This window comes from Larus michahellis, chromosome 6, assembly GCF_964199755.1.
Source record: "Larus michahellis chromosome 6, bLarMic1.1, whole genome shotgun sequence".
In the NCBI taxonomy this organism is placed as follows: domain Eukaryota; kingdom Metazoa; phylum Chordata; class Aves; order Charadriiformes; family Laridae; genus Larus; species Larus michahellis.
This window is the reverse complement of record NC_133901.1, coordinates 57,816,342-57,835,229: the sequence shown is the minus strand read 5'-3', so window position 1 is coordinate 57,835,229 and position 18,888 is coordinate 57,816,342. Positions and strand designations below refer to the sequence as shown.

The following is an 18,888-nucleotide window of genomic DNA, read 5'->3' as shown; positions in this document are numbered from 1 at the left end:
CAGCACATCAGCACCCTGAGCACAGGGACACCAGGCTGGGCAGGGCCCCGGTGACAGGGACGGGCACAGCTCTCACCCGAGCAGCGAAACTTCTTGCTCTTGATCTGGCCGATGCGCTTGTTGGCCAGGCGCCGGGGGCTGGCACAGCGGGCACCGCTGGTCTCGATGGGGTTGGCGCGGAGGAAGTCTGCCAGCCACTTCAGGTTGCAGTCGCAGACGAAGGGGTTCTGGGCCAGGTGCCTGCGCCAGGGACAGCGGGTGACCCACCGCTGGGGACAGCGGGTGACCGCCAGCTCCAGCCCTGGCTACCCGCCGAGTTGCTCCCCCCCCAGGCACCCTCCCTCCCAGGCATCGGAGCCGGCGTGGGCACTCACAGGGTCTGGATGGCTCGCAGGGAGGTGAAGGTGCCCTTGGCCAGGCTCTGGATCTTGTTGTCGTAGAGCGAGAGCAGCGAGAGGTTCTGCAGGTCCTGGAAGGCGTCTGCCCGCACACAGTTGATCTTGTTGGCGTTGAGGAGCCTGTCAGGGAGGGGGGACGGTAAGGCTGGGGTCCCCCTCCCCTGCACCATGGGGGCTGGGGACCTCAGCACCGCTTCCTGGTGTCCCTGCAGAGCATCCCACCCAGCCACCGGTGCCTTACAGCAGCTGCAGGGCAAAAAGTCCCCCGAAGACACCCTTGGGGAGGTCTGTGATCTTGTTGCCGTACAGCACCCTGGGAGAGAAAGGCTGGTGTGAGAGAAATGGGAGGCAGCAGTGTGGGGCACGGTTCAGGGGGTGTGACGTCCACCCCACACCACCCCATACATTCCCGGTGCGGGTACTTACAGCGAGTTCAGCGAGCGCAGCCCCTGGAAGGCGTCAGGGGCGATCTCCGAGATCTGGTTGTTGCTCAGGTCTCTGAAACCCAAAGGGAGAAGGTGGCCTGGTCCCCTCTTCTCTCACCCCACGTGCCCCCATCCTCCCGCTGGGTCCCGGGGACCACCCCCAGCACCGGATATACAGAGCTGGGGGTATCTGAGACCCCATCCCAGTGCTGCCACGTGGGGCACCCATGTCACAGCAAGTGTCCCGTGCCCGTCGGAGTAGGGGGCTGCGGGCTCACAGCAGTGGCCGGCGGGGTGAAGGGTGCTGGGGTTCAGGGTGAGCTGGTAGGGGCTGCACACTTACATCCTCCGCAGCTTCTTGTAGGGGGAGAAGGCGCCCGGGGGGATGGACTTGATGCCGTTGAGCTCCAGTCGTCTGCAAGGAGTAGGAGGAGAGATGAGTGTGTAGGGCTGGCCGAGCCCCAGCACCCCACTGACAGGGCTGGGGGGCTGCAAGACCCCCAGGCTTGCAGTAAGTTACCCCACCAGAGCATCACCATTCGCCCCAGGGACAACTTGCAGGCTGTGGTCAGGGCTTTCTCCAGCAGGGAGAGGTGCCATGGCAGGGTGGACCGCACTGGATGGGGTGGGGAGACCACATCCTCCCCCCCAGCACCCTGGGTCTGGGGGTGGCTGCTGCCTCCCATGTGCTTTGCGCACCGTCCCAGCGGGGGCTTTGCACCGTAATTGGATTCCCCTAAGGAGATTATTTCTCTATTTACATTTTTAATGCAGCTAAATCCAGGGCTAAATCTGGGCAGCATGGGAGAAGGGCAAGAAAGCCTGCCGCCCCGTGGGGTGGATGAACTCTGGGGCTTGCCCCCCTGTCCCCGCTGCTTCCCAGAGCCACCCAGAGCCCGGTGGTGATGGTGTGGGGCCGTACTCACATCTCCGTCATGGTCTCGGGCAGGTTGGCGGGGATGGCCGTCAGCCCCTTGCCCCGACAGTCCACGATGCCGTTGCTGCACGTGCACATGGCCGGGCAGGAGCCAGAGGACAAGCTGCAGAGCTGGGCACGTGCTGCGTCCGTTTGTCCTGCCGGGGAAGCAGCCAGCATGGGAATTGCAAAGAGCTGGGCAGGGCGGGCGGGTGGCAGCACCCCAAGGAAGGGACCCTGGTGACTGCTCAGCGTGCTGGGACAGCTCGTGGCACCCTTGAGCAGGTGCACAAGGTCCTGGTGCGCCCCAGCCCTGTGCAAAAGGCACACAGCTCCAAGGGCACACACTGATGCACTCCCTTTGTCACACTGATCGGGTGGTGTTGTCCCCATGTTGTCCCCTCACAAGGGACAGTGCTGACCTGAGCCAAGCCCCGGGCATGCATCCAGGCTCTGAGCTGGGGCATGTGGCAGGGAGCAGAGAGGGTTTGTCCCCCCTACCCGTGTCCCTTCCCTGCCACCCGCCGCCTCCCCGGTTCCCCTTACCGGAGCAGCTGAACTCGTTCTTCTGGATCTCGGCCACGTTGAGGCCGCGGAGCTGGGCTGGAGCGGCACACTGGGTGAAGAGCCCGATGGTGGGACGCTGGCGCAGCCACTGCGAGAGCCAGGCCAGGTGGCAGTCGCAGAAGAGGTGGTTGGAGTGCAGGCGGCTGCGGGGGTGACAGGGCAGTCAGTGGCCACAGGATGGCTCCTGACCCCCCCAGTGCCCCAGCCCAGCTCATACTAAAGCTGAGGGTACACAGAGGGTGACACGAAGGAGCCTGAGAGCATCTGTGCCATTTGCCAAAGCCACCTTGCTTGGCAGTGCCCGGGGACACTCTTCAGGGGTGTCCCCTCCATCCCCTCCCCACAGTACCGTCCTGGCACTGCTGAGCTGCCAGCACTGGCAGCAGAGCTAGGGACATCCCGCTTTAGCCTGGGGGGACCCTCCCGCCCCCATGGCCCCAGCACTCACAACGTCCGCAGCTTGGGCATGTGGTTGAAGCTGGACACAGGGATGGAAGTGATATTGTTGTTATTCAGGGTCCTGCGGGAAGGCAGAGAGGGGCAGGTCAGGGGGGACAGGTTGTAAATGGGAGTGTGAGACAGTCCAGGTGGCACCAAACCCGCGGGAGCAACAGCACTCACCCACCCACCCCCCAGCACAGGGTGGATGGATGGAGAGGCGAGGGATGGGGACAGCCCAAACTCCCCGGGCAGGGCTTGCTGCCCTTTCCAGGCTTCTTCCCTCCACATCCAGCTGCAGCCAGCTGTAACCCTGGGGCAGGATCAGGCCCTGCAGCACAGCTCTGCAGCAGTGGTACCCAGCCCCTGCTCAGCCCTTCCTTGGGGACAGGGAGAGATGGCACGCTGAGGATGTCCCTGAGTGGGGAGCACCCAGGGACAACCTCACCCCGCATGGGGCTTGTGGGCTGGAGGCTCCAGCTGGCCCCTGGCCACTTACAGGACCTCCAGCCCCCGCAGGGCGCGGAAAGCCCCATCCTCGATGCAGCTGATCTGGTTCTTGTCCAGTTGCCTGCGGGAGAAAGATGGAGGAAGCGTTGTGGGACAGCCCAGGCAGAGAGCGACCAGTGGCTCCTGATGCCTCCTGCCACTGGACCTGACCCCAAACTCCCTCGGGCACCCCTGCCCATCCCTGCCAGGACTCACAGATTCTTGAGGTCAGTGGCTCCACGGAAAGCTTTCCTGGGGATGGCCTGGATGAAGTTCTCACTCAGGTCCCTGCAGAAGAAAGAGGTGGGAAAGAAAATGAGCAGTGCCTGCAAAGCATGATGCTCAATGGGACCAGGGCATCCATAGGCAGCGGCATGTCCCGGCACTCAATGATCCTTGATGGGCTCTGGGAAACTATAATTTGGCTCCGTGTTTACCCACTGCCCTGCTGTCTGTCCCGAGGCGAGTCTGGCTCCACCCATGGTGGCTGCAAGTGGCTGGAGGTCCCTGGGCACCACTGTCCCTAGCTCTGATAAGCAGAGCAGCAGGACACAGCTCTGGGAAAACCCTCCATACTTAAATACCCTGTGACTGCTATAATTACAGGTCCCTGCTGATTAACTGGTAATTACACTTGGTGGTTCCAGCAGGCATTCCCATGGAGCCTGCCCCGCACTTCAGAGGGCACAAATAATCGGGTCATTAATTACTTCATCACTACACCGCACCGTCCCTGTAATCACTCGCTCTGCAATGCCGGGGCGTGCTGGGCCGGTGCGGGCTCTGTGTTTGCAGGGCTGGCAGCGGGTCAGATCCCCTGCTGTGCCCGGGCTGGCTTTTAACTACCATGAAGGCCAAAAATCTCACTGCAAAGTAGGGTCGGGATGGACCAGCTCAGCCCACCCCATTCTCAGGCGACCTGCCTATCGTATTTGTGGCCCATGGCTCCCATGCTGCCGTTCCTCCTCACCCCAAAGGCCAGGAGCTCCTCTGAGCTCCGCAGGCACCTGCATCGCCTGCCTCCAGCCCCACGCCAGCACAGCCCCACTCCAGCCACCCATGGGACAGGAGGCCAAGTCCCCAGCTCCCTCCTGGCACAGGGAAACTGAGGCACGGCGCGGCATTTGTCCTATGCAGCAAGTCCATGGGTGAGTGAGGAGCAGGACCAGGGCAACTTGCATGGATTAAGCACTCCCCAGTGTTACACAGGCCACGCAGACACCCTCATCCCAGCCCCAAGAGGTGGTTCGAGGCATCCCTGAATGCCAATATTTCGCACTCCGTGCTCATCACCTCTGCTTCAACATAATGAAGCCTGTCCACTACTGATATCCCAGGGCTGGGTCAGGATGGAGCCACAGCACCCCTCACTCCTCCCCGTGCCCCCATTTCCTCCAGAAAATGGGCTCAGCGTCGCCCACAAAGCTGCTTACAAAAGACCTGGACGTCTCCAAATCGGCACGTCACCCCATCCGAAAGCTTTGCTGCCCCGGCGGGGAAACGTTCCCTGGGGGAAGCACCAGCATCGCTTGCATGGATGTACGAGGAGAAAAAAATAATCGAGGAGGGTGGTCTTGCCCAGCCCTCTGGTGAGATACCCAGCCACCAACGAGCTGCCATACGGTGCCAGGGCGATGCACCAGCCCCTGTCCCCTGCACACGAAGTGTGCAGGGGACAGGGGCTGGTGCATCGCCCTGGCACCGTATGCAGGGAGCAGGAGCTGGTGCATCACTCTGGGTTGCTCCTGGGGAACTAAACCCGGCTGGAAAACCACCATTGCTGGGGCAGAGGAAGGGAGACGCCGCTCCTGGAAGGGCCCGAGCTGCCGGGCAGGGTGAAGCGCGGCTCCCCTGCCAGCAGCCAGGAGCGCAGCAGGCGCAGTTTCATCGCTACCCGCGGGGGGGCACTGCCAGGCTGCCCTGCCTGCGCTGCCTGCGCTGCCTGCGCTGCCTGTTCCCCCCGGCCCAGGTAGCTCCAGCCCTTCCCAGGGCTCTGGGTCGAGCTCCCCCCCGGAAAGGGATCGGGGTCCCCTCCAAAGGGGATGGACCCGACACCTGCAGCAACACCCGACACCCCAGCACCGCTTCAGATGCAAACGCCTTCTCCCCATCCTCTGCCGGGGACGCGATGAGCCCAGGGACCCCAAGGAATGGCGATGACCTTTCAGAAAAAACGCAGAATCACCCCAAATCCCCATTTATCCTCTTTGTCTCCTAGAAGAAGGAATCCCCTAGAAAACCCTCTGGAAACCCCCAGACGAAGTTCACCGTTCTTCCTAGCAATGCATTCAATGCACGGCGCTCCCTCTTGGCAGCTGCCCGCCCTCCAACATTAAACCGCCGTCGTGATTTTTGGCCAAACTGGCCGACGACAGATGCTCTGTCGGTTGGTTCTGTTTTACCTCAAACCAGGACAACCGGTCGCAGTGGGGCCAAGCGTGGGAGCACCCACCGGGCTTCGGTGCTCTGCACCCCGCTCCCAGCTCCGGCGCTGCCTGCAGCTTGTCTGGTTCCCCCACGGAGACCTTGCTCGTGTTCCTCCGCTCGCAGCACATGGGAGTCCTGGCGCGCCCGGGGAGTAAACCCTGGCGTCTGTCTGCAAGCTGCTCACTTACAGCTCGCGAGGGAAACGCCGCTAGAAGGTTGCAACTGACTTTGCGAGGCTTCTCCCTTCACAGCTTTTTGTGACAGTCACCGATGAAGTGCTGCCGTTGGGGGTACCGAAGCCAAGAGGGACAGACGCTGGATGCGAGGGGTTTCAGCAAGGCCCCCGGCAGCGGGCTTACATCGCCGGCAGGGTTACACAGCTGACGACACCAGGACAAACACATGCTTTGCCTGCGGGATCCTCGGGCCCCAGCATTGGAACAAGGCACGTCCCCTTCCCTCCTGGTGTTTCATAGCTCCCAGCTATGTTTGCTTTACACTTTGGCGCCGAAGCAACAGCAGATGGCACGGCTTCTCCTCGCTCCACCACGAGGCTTGCGGCACCCTCAGCGGCTGCGCCGGTGCCACCTCGCACCCCGCCAAATACAAGCGTGTTGTTGCCATCACGTGCAGAGTGCCAGCAAGTGACCGTGAGCGCTGAGGCATCCAACAGTCCCGCTGGGGGCTAGCCAGCGGATGGGCACGGACAGAGGAGGGGGAAAGAAAGCAGCCCCTGCCCCGCTGTCATAGACGCCCTTTCTGGTTTCATTTCCAGGTATTTTCCTAAAGCTCCAAGTTTAAGCATTCCTGGGTATTCAATCCGAGGGGATGCTCAAGCAGACGGCCCATCCACGGCACCACCCGCGCCGCAGGGACCACGTGGCTGGAGTTTGTCCCCACTGGGCACAGGGTGCAGAGGGCTGCGGTGGTCCCGGGGGTGCAAAGGGGGACAGATGAGGAGGGGTGAGCAGGTGATGGGGGATGCCCAGCCTCCTCCCTGCGAGTGCCAGAGGACAGAGTGGGACATCTGGTCTGCCAACACCCCGGGCAGACCCTGCGGGGAGGCCGGAGCACATGTGTATGTCCCAGGGGGAAGCTCTCAGCAGCCTGTCTGCCAAGCAGGGCGCCCGCTTGCTCCCTGGGTACCCACTGCATTTCCACCCCTTCCTGGCCCAGTCCCATCCCAGACCCCTTCTGTCCCCAGGCGCATCTCCCGCAGGGATTTCTGACCCAGCAGATGCCTGTTAATTAGCAGCAGCCAGCCCCAAACCCATGGCTGTGCCACGGGGAGGAGGGCGCCAGCTTTCCTTCCACGTCCCCCAAAAGCCTTATGGCTAAGCTACAACCACACAACCCGGCTCCGGCTGGGCAGCGTGGAGGACGGTGGTGGTCAGGGACTGGGATTTTGGACACTTTCCTGCTTGGATCTTCCCCACCGTGTGCATGATGGCTGCTGGTGCAATACATGCTGCGGATCAGGAGGTGCCCCCGCCGCTGGCTCTGCTGGCAGCCCCTGCCCCACCACTGCCGCCGCCGATCCCCGGGGAGCCTCGGCAAGGAGCCAGGCGCTGGGGACATGGCTCCCCCAGGGCTGGCAGGGGCTCGGCGGCGGGAGCCAACCCCCCAGCGCGCCGCCCTGCCCGGCACTTAGCGGGGCACCCGAGCAAAACTGTTCGACATGGCTTCCCAGTGGGGAGCCCACTCAGGCAAACAAACCCCGGCAGCCTTAATCTCTCCGGCAAGAGCCCGGCGGGCCGGAGGGCGGGCGGGAAGGAGGGGGCCGCGGCGGCCAGGCGGGGAGGCCGGGGCTATTACCACGCTCTCATTCTTTCGGCTAATCCTGACTTCACACTTTAACCTGATTGAGCCTTGTTTGGCGAGCCGGCTCCTCGCGCGCCGCGTTGAGGGGATTAGGGCCGGACGCAGCGGGGAGGTAATTGCTTCCCGGCGGCGCTGGCCCCGTGTCCTCCGAGCCCCCCGCTGCCTGCCAAGAGCGCTGGGGCGGCCTGGCAGCCCTCCGGTACAGCGTTCCCCTCGCCAGGCAGCCCGGCTTGGCAGCATCGCTGGGGTGGCTCTGCCAGCGGTGAGAAGGTCCCTCTCGCCTGGCCTCGGTAGCCACCAGGGCACCTCCGTCCAGGTGAAAGTTGCAGCCCATGTCGTGTCCCAGCCACGCCAGCAAGGGATGCGGAGACACGCTGAGGCAGGCGAGCAGTTTTCCACCCCGGCAGCACCCGCACACCCAGGATTGGCTGCCGGCTCCAGGCAGGTGAAACACAGGGGGTTGCTCTCCCCTTTAATTTGTTTCCTCCCCAGCTTCCACACTGGAAACTTATTAGCATCCTCCCAGACCCTCCCGTTCACTGGGGCAGGTCAAAGGCGTTAATCCTTCAGCTGCTGCCAGGCTGTTGCTCCCACGATGAAGATGCTCCCACGCTTCCCCCAGCATCTCCACTCCACTGGCGCTGGGACCAGCCACTGCAGGCACCAGCTTGGCCACAACAACCCTCTTCTAAGTCTCGAGCAGACGAGGCAGCTGCCCTCCCAACCAAAGCCACGCAGCCCTGAGCACTGGGATTTTGGTCTGGGATAGGTGCTCCCTGGATCCCAGCCTCGCCTCGCTGGCACCATGCCGGAGGAGGCTGTGCCAGCGTGCAGCCGGCATCTCCGCAAGCCAAAGGGCCTGCCAGGGACTAACCAGCAAGGACCAGCAGCTACTAAGCAGCTCGGTGTCCCTTGGGTCACGCCACACATGCTGTTTGTCCCAGCACAGCCTGACCAGGGCAGAGGGACGGGCAGAGCCGGGGCTGCCCCCCCGGCACGGCTGTTCACACCACGGCCTCCACCACCTGACAGGTGACAAGGGCGAGCATGAAGGGACAGAAAGACTCCCGCATTACTCAAGATCGATAGACTAATCAGTGCTTGCATTAGTGACCGACAGCCCAGAGCCCCCCCGGGGGTTTTGCAGTCCCATTTCTTGCTGCAGGGGAGGAGAGGCTGCACCACGATGGGGGAAACAAGCGTCACCCACGTGTCCCAGCCACACAATCCACTCGAGGTGATGGACACGAGTGCTGCAAGGACCCAGAGCCCAAGGAGGGGTGTCCCGGAGGGGAGCTGCTTGACAGAGGGTGGGGGCAGCTGCCCTGCTGCTGCATTAGCAGGGTGCCGGGGGAATAAGGCAGGGTTTTGTCCACCATGTCACCTGCCCCGGTCACCAGCGCTGGTGTGAGCGGGACCCCGTCTCAGGTTCAGGCTCCCATGGTGTGCCCCTAGCATTACGTCAGGCTGTTTGATTTTTAATGGGCTCCGCCAGCCCAGCTGCCGGCACCGCTCCATCCTCGCCGAGGGGGACGAGACAGACCCCCCACCCCCTCCGCCCCAGCCTCACCACGCCATCCCCGAGGCCACGGGGAGCCTGCGCCCTGCCTGCTGCTGCCTGATACCTGCTGTGACCCCAGCCCCTGGGGCTGATGGGGTTTGCGTGGGTGCCAACAAGCCAGGGTGCAGCACGGTGGGCTCAGCGCGAGCCCCTGCCACTCCAGAAAGAGATCGTGGGGTCTCTGGAAATGGCAGGAATGCCCCAGGAATGGGACAGGGTCCAAAGCAGCACTGTGAGGGGGAAAGGGAACATTACCCGCTGCTTTTCACAACACCAGAACAAGGGACGACTGGCACAATCACGAAGGCAGGTTTAAAATCACAGCTAAGTGACTCCTCCAAATTAGGTGTTGTTGGTGCGTGGGGCTCCCAGCCACAACCAGCTGAAAAGGGAAATGAATAGAAGAAAATGGAGAGATGCACCCGCAATGCCGTGCTGCAGTGAGGAACACTTGCAGGTGGATGCTCGGGAGCCACCTTCTGCTGCCAGGGGACCAGCGAGGCTCCCCTCTGATAGTCACCACACTGCCCGGTGCAGGCTGCCAGGCATGGCCGATGGCTCAGCCACCGCTCAGCTGGCAGGGACTGTCACCCAGCAGGAGCCACTTCTGCTGTCAGCCTGTTTTAGTGGGAGGCAGAGATGTACAATCCTTCTGCTCCCCAGAGCAGCGGGGGGGATGTCAGCCCGGGGTCAGCCCGCTGCCGGCACCCCCCACCCAGCCAGGGCAGGGTGCCAGGGTCCCCGCTGCAGTCTCTGCCTGCCACTCTTGTCCCTGACCCTCCTGCTGGGGGGGACACAGCGAGTCGGGGGCTGCTCCTGCGGCGGTTCAAGGGGGAACAGCTGGTTGCTGCGAGGAGCATCGCAGGCTGGGCGGCGCGGCACAGCCCTCCCCGCTGGCAGCCGGAGCGAGCGCTTCATCAGGCAGCCCCAGCCGCCAACAATTACGTGCTGAGTAAATCGATGGGATATAATTGGACTATTAAGATCTCATTATCCTCCTGGCTCCGGGTGCCGCAGCCCGCAGCGTGCTGGGGGAGACCGCAACCTGCAGCCACAGAAACTGCCTCCCGACCCAGACAGCCTTGGTGGGTAATGGGGACAGGGTGCACGGAGGTGGTACAGCCAGAGGGGACAAGGATGGTGGCAACAACCTCTATGCAGCACAGGAGACGTCTCTCTCAGTGAAGTACTGTGCAAAGGCAGGGAGGTGTCCCTACAGGGGCCCTAGAGATGAGGAGGTCCAGGCATCCTCCTTCTAGCCACCACAGCAGCCTGAAAGCCACTGCTGGCCTCTCCTGCCCTGTGCAGGGCTCATTGCTCCTGGGTGGCATGGGGAGTCTGGCCTCTATATGCAGTTTTGTGCATGCCTCTACCCCAGCCCAGCCGGAAAATGGGGCTCATGTCCCCACCTGCGTGTTGCAGTGTCCCTGTGCTCTGAGTCGCACAGACTCTGGGGGTCCCCTCGCCTGTGCAAGGGCCACGTACCCGTCACGTCCATCACCTGCTCACACACCACCCGTGGGGGGGTGATGTGATTCCTGGCTGTGGGACAGTCCTCCCGAAGGGACCACAGTCCTCAGCACCGCTTGGTGGGCAGGATGACACACCAGGTCACAGCCACCGAGGTCCAAGCAGCAATAAATAACCCCTTCCCTTAGGATAGGCGACCCCATCCCCACTTGAGGCTTTTTGCAGTAACATTTCTTGTTATCTTAGTATCCGCGAAAGTGATGGATCAGAGCTCATCCTTGCCAAGCCCACATATATATAAGGATGAAACCATCCTTTGCTGGAGCAAGGCAACACACTGCTAGACATCATGATGTCGTGCTGAGTGTCTCAGACCACAGACCTCAGCAACACAAGCCCGATCAACAAATTCTGCCCGTCCCCACCACGTACACACGGCAAAGACTAAAGGTGAACACTGCCAGCCTGGGGAGCAATGCTTCCCGCTGCTCCTCTGCTGGGAAAGGCTTCCCGAAGTGCCGTGCTGACCCCAGGCTCCAGCCCCGGCCCCTTCCCTCCCGGGAGATGCAGATGCTTCCCAAAACATTAAAGCTGGAGAGGTTTGTTGCTCGGACAGCCGAGCAGAGCGTGTGTAAAATGCACCATATGCTCGTGGCAACAGTTAGCGAGAAGAGTCCCAGCCCCAGCACGGTGGTGCTGATTTAGCAAAACATTTCAGGGCAGGCATAAATCTCAACGGCTTCAAAGGGACGCTGCTGACCGGGGCCATGACCCGGGACGCTGTCCTTACTGGAGCACTAGTGCCACCACGGTGCCTGCGTATGCTGAGGGGGTGCACCGGGGATGCCCGTGGGTGCGTGCACCACAGGTGACACCAGCAGCCCTGTGTTTGGTCGCGGGGGAAGTCGGGGACAAGCAACGTCCATCGTGAGAGGGATGATCTGCACGGGAAGGGCGTTTGCAGGAGCCGGGCTTCGCCGAGAAGCTCTCCGCGCAGGGCAGCGCCTGTGCCGTGGCTCCGGTCCAGCTCCAGCAAGGAACGGCTCCGGCGTGGGCTGCGCTGCAAAGCCAGAGCCGCGGGACTCGGCCTCCGTGGGAAGGGGGATGCTATGGGAACAAGGAGAGCTGGCCAAGGAAAAGAGGGGAGGGTGGGAGAGAGGGGGAATAAAGCATCTGCCACCCACCCTGGAGCCTCTTCAGAGACGGAAACAAGTTAAAAGCAGCAGCTTTAATGGAAACACAAGTGAAATAACAAGCTGCAAACCCTGCGTGCCTGTCACCGCCCCCTCCCCGCACTGTCCCTTTGTTCCTGCAACCTTGTTATCTGCGGGAAGGGGAGCCAATGCGAGGCCAAGGCATCGCCACCAGCTCCCCAGCATCCCGAAGTGCCTCGAGAGAGCAGCAGCACCCGCTGCGCCCAGCGCCCTGCGGTCTGGCAGAGGCCGGGGTGGGCAGAGGGGTGTCCTGCAGCGCACACGCAGGAGCAGCCGACCTGCCACCGCCTGCAAAGGGACCTGCTGTGTGTCTGACACGTCCTCCCCAGCTCCCACCGATCGCTGGATGAAGGCAGGTCCCCTCCAGCAAGTGTCTGGATAGACACTGGGTGTTAAAACTGCCCCTGCCCGGCTCACGGCCTCTGTGTCCTACTGCCACCGGCAGCCAAGGCACCCAGCCGGCAGCCCCATCCCTGCGTGGCCTCCTGCTTCTCTCCATCCCCGCTTTTCACCACCTCCAAGTCCCCTCCGCCCTGCTGTTCAGCAAGCTTGTTCTTCTCCCGCCTTTCATGTTTTTTGCTTCTGTTTCGCCCTTGAGTAGCGGGAAATCCCTGCAAAACCCTCCACCAAAGCATGTTTTCTTTCCAGCTCCCACGCTACCTTCCAGCCTGCGCACCTACCTGCTCCACATTTGCATTGCCCGGCTCATTCCCAGCATGTTCCCGACACGCTGCAAATCAAAGGCGCGGAGCCATCCCTTTCCCTGGGGCTGCACAGCCTCCCCCCAAACCCCGCCTCGGCTCACCGCCCTCCTGCTCTCCCCTTGGAGAGGGAAACCACTGCCCACGGCAGAGCATCATCCCAGCGCCCACGGAGCCAGCATGTCACAGGGTGCCCAGCAATCCGGGTACCGCAGCCCAGCAGCTCCAGAGCTTGGGGCAGAGCAAGCCGGGGGGTGGCGGTGGGGATTTGCTGGACCACACATGGCTCTACCTCTGGCAGATGGCAGCGTGCCACAGCAAGACACTCACACGCAGGCTAGGTTAGGACACAGTCAATCTCCCCTCGCCCCGCCATGCACGGAGGGCCCTGCTGGGTGACGGTACCATGCCATGCCAGGAGAGGTGCCGGGCTCCAGCCCTGCGTGCCGGGAAGCCTTGGACTCTCCAGCACACGGCGCGTGCTCCCTGCCTGGCAGCTCGCGCCCGAGAAGACACCCCGAACTCCATGCAGCAACACTCATCCAAGGTGTAAATGAAAAAGCAAATAGCTCTTCTGGCGAGCCAGCCCCGAGCCCTGTGGGGAGCTGGCTGTGGCTCTCGTTAGCAGGCTCATCCCCTGGGTTTGCGGCACTGCTGAGCTCAGAGCTAATTCACTCCCAGGCTCTGAGGCTTTTAATTGCTAATAAGTGCGAAGCCAGCCCTGCCGGCCCTCCTGGATTCCTCCGAGGTGTGAATGAGGCTGAGCCAAGCTGAGAATTGCGTCCCGGCTGTCCCAGATCTGGCGCAGGCTGGTGAGCCAAGCAGCAATGCTATGGATCTGCGATGCTGCTCCTCAGCTTTGCAGGTCATGGGATACCAACTCTAAAACCTGGGTCCGGGCTTTGGGAAGGGCTAAAGCCAACTCCTTCTGGCCTGGAGGATGCTCTGAAATCCATGCTGAACCTTGCAAGACCCAGCTGGAGTTACTTGGCGAGATGCCCTGGCATGACAAAAGGTCCTTCAGGCTTGTCACGCTCAACCCTAGCACTAAGATGGGCAAAACTCTTGCCCCATTGGTGGCTGGATCTCATAGCCTGGTTTCCTGAAAGCACCTGTGAGCGAATACAGAGCCAGCAGTGGGATGCAAGGTGGGAGATGCATCGCGGGGTGAAAAGCATCAGCCCCCATTGGCAGCCAGGGTGGAGCCAGCGGGACACCTCAAATCCAGATCAGCAGCTGGAAAAAGAGATGTGATATTACACAGGGTTGGGAGGAAACAGCCCTGATAAGAGCAGGGTCCGTTGGGAAAGGAGGCTGGAAAACGGGGCAGAGCGAGTGTGAGGCTGCAAGAGTGCCCAAGCGTGGGAACCGAGCGCAGGGGCGCACAGCGAGGAGAACCCAATAAGCAGATGAAGAGACTCCATCCCCTGTGGCACACATCAAAGCCAGGATAAAAACTGCTGGCAAGGGCAGGAAAGCCCTGCCACAAGGCTGGGCCCAAGCTGGGGCTGCCCTTGCTCCGGTAACGTCGCTCCCAAGGCGGGTTGGGAGAGCAGCACCCAGCCATGGCTGTGCCACGGGGGACAGGGAGCTGCACCCCAGCCCAAGGGGTTTCCCTCCTTGGAGCACCTCTTTGAAGAGCTCCCAGCACAAAACCACCCCAAAACCACCCCGTGAGTCTAGGGAAGCCTCTGCCTGCAGGCAGTTAGTACAGCTGCAGCCCCCACAGTCATCAAACCCTGCCGCCCACGGACCTCGCCTGCGCTGGGCATCAACAGCTCCTTCTTGTTTTGGGGAGGCAGAAATGAGTTGCTGGAGGCACATTTGGGTGCTCCTCCTGCTTTTCCCCGACCCACGCATGCATGGAGCCCCAGAGGAGCAGTGAGCCCGGCAGCAGTGTCCGATTGCAAGGCACAGACCAGGGAGCCCCGGCCCCGAGCCCGCGGGGGTCTCGCACAGACCTTCAGCCTCCATGTTAAAGCTCAAGTGATGGAGCAGCCCCGCACCCCTTTGCAAGCTGCCCGGAGGTTAATTATCTCTGAGGTTAATGACACACCTCCTGTCTGCTCCGAGTGCATCTCACTTCAGGTGGGGACACCCTCTCTGTCACCCTGCGAGCCCACGGCTGACGCTGCCCTGCAGACATGCCTGTATAGCCAGTGGCTGCGTTACCTGCGTGTCCGCGTCTCCTGCCACAGCCCAACTGAGCCAGGAAGGGAAGGATGCATTTCCCAGGAGATAGCTACAGTCACAGGTGTTTTCATGAAGGTTGAGCATCACACTGCCATCACCCACAGTACGCCAGAGCACGCAGCTCGTGGGGATCCCTAAGAAGAAACATGCACGCCAGCTCACCTCCGCACCCCTTTCTTCCATTTAAAACATAGCTCAAGCCCAGCTGGGATTGCAGTGGGAATTCCTGCTAAGGGAAGAGGCAGGGTGCTCTGGGGAGAGGGAATGGGATGCTGCACCCTGTCCGGCTCGGGGGGGTCTCTCCTCCCAGCTCCAAGCTGTCCGGGGCTGGATCTGCCGATGGTAGAGCCAGCCTGCCGTGCGGCTGCTGGGGTGGTCTGGCTGCTTGTGCTCTAGGACCCGGGGAGAGGAGCCGCCGAGGCTGATTACCCCTGCCAGAGCAGGCCTGGCGGGTTTATTTTTAACAGTTCTGATTGAAGCTGGTTTCCTGCTGACATTTACACTCCTTCATCATTATCGGCTCCCCAGCTTCCAACCGCCAAGATAAAAGGGGGGGATGAAATCTCCCGAACAGTGGGGTCCTGGCTGCAAACCCCGCCAAGGGGAAGAGACCCACGCAGGCGCAGATGAGCAGATATCAGCCGCCTCGGAGGGAGGTGGGGGTGGTTGGGGAGTCCCGTCTCACAGCAGGGGCATCACGGGCTGGGACCCCCCCACAGGACGCAGCAGGAATCATCTCAGAGCAGCCTGGGGAGGGATATGTGCCGCCCATCGCCAGCATGCGTGCAAGAACATGGCAGAATGGTCGGGATATAGGTGCAACTTTGGGTGTTGGTGCCCCCAGAGACACCCCTGCTCCTGTGTCCCAACCGTGACCAGCTCCAGGTGTTGCTACCCCAAGCCACAGCTGCTGGCCCAGGCCAGTAGAAGGGCGAGCAGCAAACCCCCGGTCACCTGCAAGTGCCCATGCCAGCACCCTGCAGCTCCTGGCAGGGGACAGGGACAAGCAGCACAGCCTGACACTCGTCCTCCTTCCCACACTGCCATAAACCTTTATTTTCATGGCAGGCAGCGCACTGTGAAGGTGGTAGCAGGGCTCCCAGCACGGCCAGAGCTAAGCGCTCAGATCTAAAAACCTCTTTCTTTTTTTTTTTTTTTTTTTTTTCCACTAAGAAACAGTCAAATTCCAACACGTGCAGGCTAAAAATACACCCCAGTCTGCCAGGGACTCTGGCCCGCTCTTACATCTCTTGGATGATTCATATTTTGTCAGATCCCAGCTCGGTTTCGAGATTAAAAATACCAGGTTTGGGAGACAAGCATGTCACAGGCCCAAGAAGGTGTCAGAGCCTCGCAGAAAGTGGCCAGAGACCCAACCCTGGTGGGAGATGTCCTGCTGTAGCCAGGACCACGGGCTGGGCATGGTCCTTGCCATGGGGAACAGCCACTCCATGGAGGAGGACAGCCCGGCACAGCCCTGGATGGATACACGCCGCCCCGAGTCCAGACAACCGGCACTGACCCCGCTGCATCCCAGAGCTGTTCCAAAACAGGGCAGACGCATACGTGGGAGCTTGCCTCTCGCTTTTACCTAACTTAATTACCTAATACACCAAAAGCTGCCTTCTAAGTAAATATTATAGGGATTTAAAAGCATTTCTGACAACATATTAGATATGTAAAATACCGCATATTAGCCAGCTCCTGCGCTGAAATCCTTCTCGGAACAATGCAGGGTCCTGGCTGGGCAGAAATCCAGGACACCTTTTCAAGTAAATTGGGAGAAAGGCCCATTCTTCTGGCAAAGAGGGGTTTTTTTCTGAGGGCTTGAGATTCCCGGAGCACAAAGGAGGCAGCCCAGCAAAGGCGGTTAGGATGTAAGAGGGCTCCCAGTTAGTTAAGTAAACATTAATGCAAATTGTCAGTGAGCCTGGAGATGAGATCCCGGGCACCGCGGCTTGCAGGGGAGCAGGAGCTTTTCCATATTATCAGCCCATCCACCCGCCGAGGGGAGGGGGCAGGAGCGGGAAGCTGCTCGGCGCCAGAAAAAAGGAGCTCCGAGAGCCAATTTCCATCCGACTGCAGCGCATTTGATGTCTTGTGAAGTCGAGTTCACACACGCCGTCTCGCCTCTGAAAGGGCTGGATCCTCCCCATGCACACACGCAGCCCCAGCTCCAGCCGAGCACGCGAGCATCCCGCAGCACCCTGGGATCCAGCGAGGGACGAGCCATCCCCATTGCACCCCTCCAGCTGGAGAGAAAAGGGCATGGCTTGGGTCTCGCCCTCATGTGTCGGCTCTGAATGAGGCCGAAGCACGGCTGCCTTGCTTTGCCCCCCGCACAGAAAATGTCTGTGCCTCCCCCCTCAATGCCTGCTTGGTGTAAGAGCCAAATTCAATGCTGAGATGGAGCCGTGGGGACCACAGGATGGGGCACAGGAGGGCTGCAGCATCCCCCACCGTAACCTGCAGGCAGGAGCCCAGAGCTGCTCCGCTGCCAGGCTCTTCCCCTAAAAGCAAAGCAGGGAGCAGGCGGTTTGCAAGGGAAAAGTCCGGGAGCGAAGGCAGGGAACAACACCAGGTAATTGCCTGCAAACTTAACTCGGCTTGCACGCGGGAGCCGCAGTGCCGGGCTTTGAACCCTGCTGTTTCATGTACCTGATGCTCCAGCCGCTCTCCTCGCCTCCCGTCAGATGCTGGAGAGGGGGTGAGGACGGAGGGAAGGTTTGAAATTCACACTTTAGAGCTGATATCTGAGCGGCCTGGCCTGTATTTGCTGCAGGACTGGAGGCAAGTCAGGGAGCGGGAGACACGGCTGGTGCTCCCACAGCCTTTGACGCTGGGGATGCTCTGCCGCAGCGGGAGCAAGGAGCCGCGCTCGCTACAGCTCCCATGCTGCAGCTCGTATGCGGGGGTAACGCTGCCCAACGCTGGACCCTTGGACCGGGGGCTCTCAGCACACTGCCGCACTGCCTGGGAGCAACTCCCATGGCACGCCTGCGGCACATGTGCTGCAGCCCGTCGCCCACCAGTCACATCCACACGCCCACCGGCGTGCACACACGCTGCACACCCTCTTAATCACTCCTTAATTTTTGCTTTCAAGCCTTTGCCCCAGCAGCATCACTTTTCACCCACCCTTGCACCAGGCACACCTGGAAAAGCAGCGCCCTGGGGAGCAGCGGGGGGGGACACGACCCCTCCAGGAGCCCAGACCATCTTTTGGAGCCGGTGGGAAGACCAGTACAATGCTGCTCACCCAGAAATGCTTCCTTGGGCACACAACCCCGGAGCACTGTGGGGAGGAAGACAGAAACCGGAGGCTGGGAGCAACTCTGCTACTGCAGCATGCAATTAAAATCAGTATCCAAACCATTCAGGCCAGACAGAAAGGGACAGTGATGGTGCCAATGCCGAGGAATAGCATGAGGAATCCACCTCCCCCAGCAGTGCTCACAAGAACCCCACACCTCCACCTTCCCCCAGGAGATCCAGAGAGGGAGCCACGGAGGTAGATGGCTCATGGGAACCCTCCCAGCCCCATAGCTGCCACTGGGAGCCACCAATGGGGCAGGGGGTGGGGAGCAGCGCTGCCCAGGTGGCCCCCAGACATGGCCCAGGCTGCGGTGAGTGATGGGCAGGGGTAGCTCTGTCTCCCAGACACTCCTGCATTTTCAGAAATAACAGCACGTCCCGCATCCCTGGAGTCCAGGACACCGGATTCAGACACATTTTTGGGAAAGCAACACCTGATGCCGGTGCACGGCAGGTCTGGGCAGCGCCTTCCTGGTGCTGCCGGAGTGTGGCGGGGGGGCTCTGTGCAAGGGAGAAAGGTGCATCATCCTGGCCGCGCTCCCCTTAGACCCGCACTGTCCCTGGGGTGGGCACAGCACCCCGGTGACCCATCACCCAGCCCACGGACGCAGATGCGTAACCCCAGATCAGGCCAGGCTCTGCACGCTAATGCCCTGGCTCTCCTGCTAATGCTCTCCCCGCAAAACACAGCAGGGTTGAGGGTCTAAGTCCATCAAAGCCAGGCTTTGAACTGGATAAAGAGGCACCCTGGTTTTAATCGCACTGCCCACACCACCGACGACAAGATCCCTCCGAGCCATCTGCACCCTCCGGCATGGCATCCCAGAGCCTCGCAAGGCGCAGCTGGAGCCCAGACCTGCCAGGGCTGGTGGATCCGGGGGCTCCCTGGGACAGGCTCTCACCCCCATAGCTCAAGGGACGGATGCGCTGAGTCCAGCTCCCAGCCAAAGGAC

General features: G+C 61.4%; 1 protein-coding gene across 1 annotated transcript in view; it reads right to left on the bottom strand.

Annotated features, from left to right (window-relative positions):
• Positions 1-18,888, bottom strand: part of SLIT1 (slit guidance ligand 1) — a 62,756-nt gene that overhangs the window by 13,794 nt on the left and 30,074 nt on the right. Inside the window, exons 5-14 of the mRNA XM_074591499.1 lie at positions 3,450-3,521; positions 3,244-3,315; positions 2,755-2,826; positions 2,286-2,449; positions 1,750-1,897; positions 1,167-1,238; positions 825-896; positions 640-711; positions 375-518; positions 77-240 (exon numbers count right to left, since the gene is read on the bottom strand). Of these exons, the coding sequence (XP_074447600.1) occupies positions 77-240; positions 375-518; positions 640-711; positions 825-896; positions 1,167-1,238; positions 1,750-1,897; positions 2,286-2,449; positions 2,755-2,826; positions 3,244-3,315; positions 3,450-3,521 (1,052 nt within the window). The remainder of the gene's footprint in view (positions 1-76; positions 241-374; positions 519-639; positions 712-824; positions 897-1,166; positions 1,239-1,749; positions 1,898-2,285; positions 2,450-2,754; positions 2,827-3,243; positions 3,316-3,449; positions 3,522-18,888) is intronic.